Below are 9,734 nucleotides of genomic sequence, written 5' to 3'. Positions count from 1 at the left end.
AAAGAAAATTACGTGTAATAGAAATGAATTTGTTACCTTGTTCTATAGAATTTCGATTTTTCACATCAAATATTTTCATAATTTACAGTACATAATTGATTTATCTCTATTTATTCTAAATTTTAAAGCGTCTAATTTTTTTTTATTTCAAACAAATGTGTATACAATCTACTAGATAATAATGCGTCTCGTATTCTAATTTGAAAGAAAAATGTTGGGAATAATCGTTTAGTTTAAAACGGGGAATGGGTAAGCTTGGCCGCTTTTATTCAACGTGTCGCTTTCGCTAATCTGATTGAAATTTTTTGTCAAGACACAATTGATGCTTGATATAGGCTGATTATAAAATTAAGCAAAACTAACTCGACCGAACAAAGGATTGAATTAGTTATGGAAATAAAAAAAATGTATTTAACGACGAAAGAGAGAATGAATGTTAACAACTGTCAATGTTCTTCTATTAAAAAAAGTTTTAAATTCACATTGTTTTACAAAAACTACTAGTCTTTGTTTTAAGAATAAATCCTGGCATTCCGTAAAAAAAGTTACAAAACGAAAAACCCGCACGATCACGCACGAACACGCACGGTAAAAAACGCAAACCAATTTTCCTGATACACGCACGATCCTGCACGTTACACGAACGATCACCCACGTTACACGAACTATTAAACACGATTAGCTTGTCAACAATAACGTTGTTACCACTGTATGTTTGCCCATTCTTACAGCAAAGGTGAGAGCCATTTATATTGACTATCATGGTTGTGTGTTTTTTAATAATAACTTTGAAAATCAGATATGCAAAACATTGAGTGAATGAGCTAGTTAATTTCTACACATTATATGTTGTTATACTTTCGTGTTAAATACTGAAATCTGATTGGTTAAGACGCAGTTAATAATATTTTCTATTACCCTCAGCGTTAGTAACGCACTTAGCAATGGGTAACATTAAAAAATGTTACATGCGCAAAAATTATGCGCGTACGGTTCGCTGTAGAATTCACGTTATTCCTATATAAAAGCAGTAAAATTTTCTTAAAAATTAAGACATTCAGTATAACAAAATAAATAGTGCCTGTTTGGGAGGATAACAGTCGGTTGACAATGGTTTTCTCGGGGTGTCAATTTCAACTGTTACCCTCCCAAACAGGCACTATTTATATAATGTTAATTATAATACAGACATCCTTTGTATGAAATTTACATTTACAGATAAGGAGGAAGAGATGATTTCTGATCTTGCAGCACCCATGACAGAGATTGAAGATGATGTAGAGACAGGAGTCAGATTGACTAGAGACATAGGTATTGATATTGGAGAACAACTCATTCACTTCTACCATAGAATAAAGTTTGTTCAAAGTTTGAAGTACTGTTGTATATTAATTAGTGGATTTTATTCTATAATTACAGGTGTACAGTGTGACCCAGATCCTCTTTTACAGGAGAACATGAGATTAAAGTTGGAACTCAGACGGATGCAGGACAACAAATGGTCTGTTTCAAAGATCAAAGATGATGATGCCATGACTAAGTTCTATACAGGACTTCCAAGCTTTGCTGTGTTTTTGTGGCTGTTTAAGTATGTTTTCTTTAATTCTTATTTTTTTTTGGTCATTGGAATTAATAAGAAAAATAGCTGAAATTCTCAATTTGGAATTTCATGATTAATGGCCTTTTTATGTATAAGTACATATAAATATTGTATGTTACTAATGAACAATTTTAGCTACCTGGCACCTAAATGCGAGAAGATGGTATACTGGCGTGGAAGTTCATCAACCCCTGATGAGAGGACTAGATCTAGGCGGTGCATGGCTCTTGATCCAATCGACCAATTCTTAGCAACCATGATGAGGCTGAAGGTAACACATAATTACTGGCAATGAGTCTGTATTTATCATGTACTATCATATTCATTTACAGGAACCATAGACTCTGACTTGTATGTCATAGAACTTTAAAAAATATAACTTTAGGTCGGATTGTATGTCCAGGACATGGCAGAGCGGTTTGGTGTGTCTGTGGGTGCATTCTCTCAGTACTTCACCACCTGGGTTTGCCTACTCTACAAGGAACTTAAGGAGCTGAACCCCTTTCCATCAAGGGATGTTATTCAGAGAAATATGCCGTCATGTTTTAAATCTTTCCCTAATTTAAGAGTTATACTTGATTGTACTGAAATCTTTATTCAAAGATCCAGCAGTTTGGTTAATCAGAATCAGTCATTTTCAAATTACAAGCATCACACTACTTTAAAATTTCTTGTTGGAATCACTCCTTCTGGTGTGATTTCATTTGTTTCAGAGGGCTTTGGTGGAAGAGTTTCAGACCGACAGATGATTGAGCGCACCTGCCTATTAGACCTCATAGAAGAGGGCGATGGGGTGATGGCAGACAAGGGTTTTACCATCAAAGACATGTTAGAGAAAAAGGGATGCACTCTTAATATTCCACCTTTTCGTTCTTCTTCTAATCAGTTTACAACTCAAGAAGTTTTAAATACTCAAGAAATTGCTAAATTAAGAATTCATGTGGAAAGAGCTATTGGCCGCGTCAAAAATTTTCATATATTTGATGGTGTTCTTTCTCTTTCTTTAGTGCCATTATCATCACAGATGTTTTCTGTTTGCTGTTGGATAACAAACCTTGATGTACCTTTGATTGAAAGTTAGGTATGTATAGTCAAACACTTCCTATGCTTGTGTTGATAAACATTATAATAAAAACTAAGTCATTTATGAATTTGATAAAAAGCATAATAGAAATTTATTGTTTAGTGTAAAAGGGTAAAATGTGACTAACAAAAAATTCAACTAATTTTGGCAACATGGCAGAACAAAATTCAACATCAAAGTTAATTCTTTCAACAAAGCAGTTGCTTTGGCTGGCAGCGGTCCATACAACAAAATCTCCCCACGAACATCCCATTATTACCATTTCCCCTTGGATTTGGGCATAATATTTATGACTTCTCTTTAGTCTAGGCCCTTCATTGGTAATTTCCAAGCAGAACCCAGCTTGTCCTGCTAGCTCATGTACCTGAAAGAGTTCACAAACTTGTTCAATAAATGTGCTTTGAAGATGATAAAAAAGTTGTTGACTCTTGCACAATTTATTTTACCTCTTTATCAGTAATAATATTTCCAGAGATCGAGTATGGACATTTGATCTCAAGAACCCCTGTTTGGTTCCCCTCGGGCATGGATTTATCATGCACCCAACCATCACTAGATGCTCCTAAAAAGGCATGGGTTGGGTAGATGGTGAGTCCAGATGCCTCCGTTGTTAAATCAGTCACAGCATTTTGCAGTGTCAGGTAGTCCTTGAGAGCCTCCTCTTCCTTGTTTACTCCCCACTGGACTGGTGGAGGTAGTGTCTGGTACCTAGTATGAGATTTTATTTAGAAGAATTATAAACTAATAGCATTTCTTAGTTAAAGATTTTTATACCTGTAAGTTTTATGAAAATGTACCTGTCAAGATTAGAACCATTCACAATCTGGTTCACTAAGGAGACAGGATTTGTTCCAGAGCTTAGAACTGCGCCAAATAAGGAACTAGTTATTCTCCCCTTGTGCAGGTCTCTCCACAGGCTGCATGCCCTCTGTCCTCTTGTTTTCTCCTCAATGTACGAGCTGAGGCTTTCATTGATTGATATTGTCATGGGTACTATGTACAAAAAAGTAATTGAATAATCTTTCTCAGTTTTACTTTTACATTTTTAGACTCTATGTTTACATGTATACAAAACATTTCTTACAGTTCTCATCAGACAGGATCAGAGCTTTCATCGCCTTTTCCCTCGGATCCTCTGTTGACTCTACCTCCACTTCAGATTCAAACTCTGGGCTTTCATCCGGAATATTCCACAAGTGACCCATGCCTTTCAAAAGAATTTATTTATTAAATTTATGTTATGTTTTCAGAGGAGTTTTAGTTTAATTTTTTTTTAAATTGTCCATCATATAATGTGTCAGGGAATTGAAATTATTTGTTGTTGTTATAAATGTATTTTTCTTAATTATGTAGTAAAAATTAAATTTTAAACCAAGATCATGTTGGAGTATGTTAACTGACCAGTATTGGGAAATATGCTCTTGAGCAATTTAAGCTGCTCAAGAGAGTGGCAGATATTGAACTTTCTCTGTGTTGGATGACGTGGATCAAAATCCAATTTTCTTCCATCCGTGGTCCTGTGCTCAATCTCACCACTCTCTTGCAGTTTTGGTTTGGCAAAGTTCCACTCCTTGAGGGGCTTAGGGTCCATCTTGATTGGTCTCGGCACGTTCCACATACATTGTTTCGACGTAGCACTATCTGATTTCAAAACCTCATGTAAATGAAGATGGTGCAAATGGAATAGGAGGCCACCAATATGGCTGCAAGATTGGGCTAATCTGTAATGATAATATAAATTATTGATTAATATATAATTATATATTTTTTCATCTCATTAATATTAATGTTATTATACTTGAACCAATAATTATTCATCAAATTAAACACACATTGTTCAAATGATCCACCAGTAAATTTGCTCAAGACTCCTGCATTGCCTGTATTTTACAGGGTGCTTGATTTGAAAGGGTTTGAAAGCATCAAATGAAATATTTTTATGGAATTTAAATATTTTCTGAGAGAACAGCTGAATGGTAAAAAGCTCCTACCCAATTGGGCATTCACAGTAGGCAAAACACACATTCTGTTTGTCCTCGATGCAAATATACACTTTGTATTTTGCCTTTTTCATGGAAGCAAGACAAAATCCTCTGATATATTCAACAGAATCATCAATCTAGAATAAATGATTTGATAAAATGATTATCAAATAGGCAATATATCATATATATAATACACGCATCTATTCTACAAATTGTTATTGTCTCCTCTTTAGGTCAGATATTTGTAAAAGATAAACAATATGTTTAACTTGTCTAAACTGACATATTAAAATATGTTAAAAATTTGTGGAGCAAGCTTGCAAATGCTCTTATGAAAAAAAAAGTTATGTATATTTATGAACTAAATGTATGTGGTTTCTGTGTAGAATAACACTGATATTTTAAAATGATTTTAAATAATCCATGTAAATCCATGGTTTGAAAAATAAAAAATTATACTTTATAATCAGGGATATATTTGCTTACTTGGGCAGCTACAATTTGAGAAATATCTCCTGCCTCAAAATGTTTCACAGCCCTGTCCAAGCCCTTGTAGTTATTAACTTCTTTCCCATCAACTGTACGTCGTAAAATCATGTGATGGTAGATTTGTTGAAAGGAGATCTTGGGCAGGGAATTGGGAGGGATGGCAGAATAAGACGCTAATTGCAATGGGGGGAGGTTTTCATGACCAGGTATATCTGGAATAATACCATCAAGTGTTGTAGCCTGGTACTTAATGGGCAAATCAGTCAGTGCACCCTTTCTTTTCCTCTTTTGGTCATTTGAATTCTCCCGGGTAGTCATCTTCGACGAAGTATGTAAACACGGAAGTGCCCGTAGTGCGCGAAGTTCGACTCTTAATTTTAAATTTAAATAGCGTAATACCTTGTATTTTTTCTCATAAAAAGTGGGATTTGGATACAATGATTACTTTAAAACAAAAAACAAACACACTTTCACTTAAAAATACTTTATTTCATGCGTGTGAACTTTTGTTCTTTCGTAGTAGAAATAGTGACCTACATAGCAGTTGCCCTGCGGAAGTAGTTATGCGCATGCGTGGAATTTATCGTGAAACAGTCTATGTAAGAGTGTTTTGTGTGTACCTGCTACGGATATGAAAAACTATATACAGCGATGTATTAACAAATTCGGTGTTATAACTTCAAAATCAGTTGAACAGAGTGAAAAATTAAGTAATTTCAAAGTCATATCTCGGATACGGTGTAACCAATTTCTATTTATGGGTGAGGGCCAGAGGGGGGGGGGGGGGGTCATTTTTCTATGGGGGTCATTTTTCTTCATGTTTAACATGAAGAAAAATAACCCCTGGGTCTTTTTTCTACAGAAAAATCCAATTATTCTTCAGCTAGGGGGGTCATTATTCTACGTCGAAAAATGACCCCTTGTCATTATTCTACGGGGGTCATTATTCTTCATTACACCGGAATTCTTGTTTTAGTTCCCATTGCATTAAATCGCCTGTTGTTACTATTGGGTTGTCTCTCTTTGGTCTTACCGACTAGGTGATGTAGACAGGGTTTTAAAATTCTTACGTTTGGGTTTGTATTCTTTAACGAACACAATCAGACGACGATTGTTGATTAAAATCGAGGACATTGGCTAAAATCGAGGCATTTTAATTATTAGTATACATGTACATGAATACATGTATATATATCCCCCTTTCTTTTGTATGAATTCATTATTTTTAAGAAGTCACTTGATAAAAAATCTATTGTATCAATACTGCAGTAGAGTTTACGTACTATTTGAAAATAAACGAATATAACCTTGTATTTGAGCCAACTCCATGTGTGTAAATACAAAAACTTCAACAAACAGATAATGTTCACATTGGTTTTGATGTTTACAATAGCTATAGATTTTTAAAAATTAAGAAGACAATCTAATAGCGAGCGCAACGAGGCAACGTGTACGAACGGAGGAAATTCGAGTTGAAATCTGCACATTGTTCAAAGAAAATTTTGTGGACCCGCGTGAAAACGTTCTTCTATCCCAGTGATCCTTTGCGGTGCATGGCAACATGGCGGAACAGGAAGCGTTTCTAGGAAAATTCTTACCTGTAAATCGCATACATCATTTTCATTTAACAATAAAAAATTCGTTTAAAACCATGAAAGTAAACAACTCATATGCTTACGTAAAAAACTGTACCTATGACGTCATTTCCTTCCCCGAATTTGTCCGACAGTATACGAAAAATGTCGAGCGCAAAAAGTTAAGTATGACGTCACAGTGATCTCGCGTTTTGAATTCCCGCGATACATTTAGAGGTGGATCAAGCATCTGTACTGAATGTAACGTGTAGGAAGTACTCAGTAGGGAGTCACCGTTAATACTGATACTGCTCTCGCTATTAACGGTGACTCTTTGGCTGATTAGTTTTGTTTTGATGATTTTTTTTTTGCTCAGTAAATACACATGCAAGTTCCATGCTAAATTTATTGTCATATTGATTCAATCATTGTATACGTTAGGTAGGTGACAAAAAATTATTAATAAAGAAAAGTCTAATCGTTATTAGATCTACGTGTAGCCACGTCATTTTGTAATGAATAAATAAAAGAAAAAAATTAAACTGTTAAAATATCTACATGTATTTGTTATAGTTGCATATGTGATCAAACCTTTCAATAATATTGGATATCACACACTAAAAAGAGGGGGAGTGCACATATGTCTACAACGCTTATATAGCGTACAAAAATTAAAAAGATTAAAAACAAAATTGATGTCACAGAGGAAAATAATTAAAACACCGGTAACAACAAGGAACAAAATGAGAAATAACACAGACACACAATTTATTGATTTTAATGATCATTATTAAAAAGGTAAAGAAGAGATTAAAAAAAACGGCTTTGTGTTTATCAAAATATTTTAATAAGTCTGTTTAACATTTTATTAATGCTCAGTGGTAGTTTTTTGTTTAAGTGTATTAAGCCTAGGAAGGGCCTATTGGAATAAAAGTTTGATATCTTCCGGTTCCTTGCGGTGGTAATAGTTTTCGAGACAAAGCCAAAGTTTTTTGGTTTGGTTAAGTCCACGGGTTGCATTTAACAATGATGACAGATGCGTGGCTCCTTCTGCGCTCGCCCCAACGGTCACACCGTAAAAAATATTATCATTATGATTAGAAAAAATAAAAATGATGATAACGATTTGATGAATTTGCTTTATTACTATCTATCTATCTATCTATCTATCTATCTATCTATCTATCTATCTATCTATCTATCTATCTATCTATCTATCTATCTATCTATCTATCTATCGTTTAATTGGTTATTTTAAAAATGGAAATATTTTAAGTTTATCCGGATGCCATAATTCGGTTTAACATAAACTTCTTAACCCTATAACTTCTAAACTACTTATACCAATATACATTTACGCCAGCTTTTTTCCGGATCAATCCGGTTTGCATTGCACGTACTAGTACTAGTTTATACACCCGTGACCTCAATTAAGGACATACAGTGTATTCGTTATTATTTAATTGATAAACTAGTTGCAAGTCCGGATGACATATTCTGAGAAAAATAGACGATAACGCAGAGCAAATCACAACCCCCATTCAGTAGTATAAATGTGAGTGTTGTATCAATATACACTGTATTGTCTTCCTACAACTGTTTATTTGAAAAGAAAATTTGCTGTTATGACTGCCTTAAAGTATGATGAACCTTAGCGTAAAATATATTGGACGGACAGAATGAAGATTACACAGTGCTAGATCGATGTGTAACAATTCACTCTGATGAATGAAGAAAAAAACTCTAAACATATCAGGCACGTAGCAGCGTTTTTGAAAGTGGGGGCCAGACTCATCCAAAAAATCTTGACAAGCAAAAAAAAAAAAAAAAAAAAAATCCTAATCCGTGGGGGGGGGGGGGGGGGGGGGGGCATAGTATATAACTTCAATTTCAATCCTAATTTCCTTACTTCCATATCAATTTTTTACATCCTCCAAAAAAGTGGGGGGCCAACTCCATGATAATTCAATTTTTTATTTGTAAATTTTAAAAAATTAGTTGCTGTGAGAAAAAGTGGGGGGGGGGTTGGCAGCCCCCCCCCCCCCGGCCCCCCTGATGCTACGTGCCTGCATATACCAAATTTCAATATTTTTCCAGAATTAAAATTAAAACAAACTCTCTCTCTCTCTCTCTCTCTCTCTCTCTCTCTCTCTCTCTCTCTCTCTCTCTCTCTCTCATCAACATGTAGTATAAAACATGTCCAATGTAGAGATTATTCACCAACTCTGTCACGCGAGTTGAATTTTCAAGGCTCAAGCGTCCAACTATGTTAGCTGGTCTTTATCCTATATGCAAACGTAATTATACTTTTGATAAGTACCTGTATGTTCTAATTTCTATTTTAAATATTTTGGTTTGATTCTTTTTTTAAATGTCCGAGTGCAACTTATTTTGGTTTGTACATAACAAAAGACTCTGTTTTTACATGTGCTGTCTTACATGTTTCTGTTTTGTTTATTTTTTGTTTTTCTCTGATATATGAAATTCATTTAAACGTACGCTCATAGAAAAACGTATCGGAACTGGGGATAAAAATCAGACTGATCTTTCGATCTATGTACGGCTAAGGAAATGTTTATACATTGAGGAAGTTAAAGTTGCTCATCAATAAACTTTTATACAGAATAACATTGTTACTTTAAACTAAAAATTTGATATTGAGGTTAACATGTCGAATTAAAGTGAACAATCATTAAATGTTTATGTACTTTATAAGGCAGCAACATTTTATTCATTGGCCGATTCAATAATCATATATCATAGAATAAGACTATAAACGTGCAAAATTTGAATTAACTTGTAGATCAATTTTTTTTTCAAAAATCAATTTAAAGATAGCTTTTTTAAAATGGATGCATCTATATTTTCACTGAACAAAAAGAGGTTCTTAAAAAGAAAAACATGTCAAGTTATCAAAATAAAAAAAAAAAATTGGCAAATATCCGAGGCCAAAGAAAATGACAAAAGTCAATATTTTTAGTTGATTCATTCCGAAGACAAGT

The 9,734-nt window shown here is 34.2% G+C and overlaps 2 protein-coding genes across 2 annotated transcripts; one reads left to right on the top strand and one right to left on the bottom strand.

Annotated features, from left to right (window-relative positions):
• Positions 1–721: 721 nt before the first annotated feature.
• Positions 722–3,908, top strand: LOC128179466 (uncharacterized). Its single transcript, XM_052846898.1, has 6 exons — positions 722–736; positions 1,219–1,311; positions 1,420–1,588; positions 1,736–1,871; positions 1,986–2,681; positions 3,771–3,908. The coding sequence occupies exons 2-5, from the start codon at positions 1,233–1,235 to the stop codon at positions 2,679–2,681; spliced, it is 1,080 nt and encodes a 359-aa protein (XP_052702858.1). The 5' UTR covers positions 722–736; positions 1,219–1,232; the 3' UTR covers positions 3,771–3,908.
• LOC128179465 (uncharacterized) lies at positions 2,696–5,448 on the bottom strand. The gene is made up of 6 exons (XM_052846897.1): positions 4,676–5,448; positions 4,086–4,405; positions 3,769–3,891; positions 3,482–3,677; positions 3,131–3,392; positions 2,696–3,048 (listed from the first exon to the last, which is right to left on the bottom strand). Exons 1-6 carry the CDS (start codon positions 4,756–4,758, stop codon positions 2,776–2,778), a joined length of 1,257 nt encoding a protein of 418 aa, XP_052702857.1. The 5' UTR covers positions 4,759–5,448; the 3' UTR covers positions 2,696–2,775.
• Positions 5,449–9,734: the final 4,286 nt, after the last annotated feature.

This window comes from Crassostrea angulata, chromosome 4 (assembly GCF_025612915.1).
Source record: "Crassostrea angulata isolate pt1a10 chromosome 4, ASM2561291v2, whole genome shotgun sequence".
In the NCBI taxonomy this organism is placed as follows: Eukaryota; Metazoa; Mollusca; class Bivalvia; order Ostreida; family Ostreidae; genus Magallana; species Magallana angulata.
Note: the sequence above shows the minus strand (reverse complement) of the source record. Positions and strands in the feature narration are given on the sequence as shown.

Coding starts and splice junctions, on each gene's coding strand:
- LOC128179466 (XM_052846898.1), top strand. CDS start 1,233: ATGATTTCTGATCTTGCAGCACCCATGACAGAGATTGAAGATGATGTA. Junction 1,312..1,419: donor CAGATTGACTAGAGACATAG/GTATTGATATTG, acceptor CTATAATTACAG/GTGTACAGTGTGACCCAGAT. Junction 1,589..1,735: donor GTGTTTTTGTGGCTGTTTAA/GTATGTTTTCTT, acceptor GAACAATTTTAG/CTACCTGGCACCTAAATGCG.
- LOC128179465 (XM_052846897.1), bottom strand. CDS start 4,758: ATGAAAAAGGCAAAATACAAAGTGTATATTTGCATCGAGGACAAACAG. Junction 4,406..4,675: donor TACTGTGAATGCCCAATTGG/GTAGGAGCTTTT, acceptor TTATCATTACAG/ATTAGCCCAATCTTGCAGCC. Junction 3,393..3,481: donor AATGGTTCTAATCTTGACAG/GTACATTTTCAT, acceptor ATCTCATACTAG/GTACCAGACACTACCTCCAC.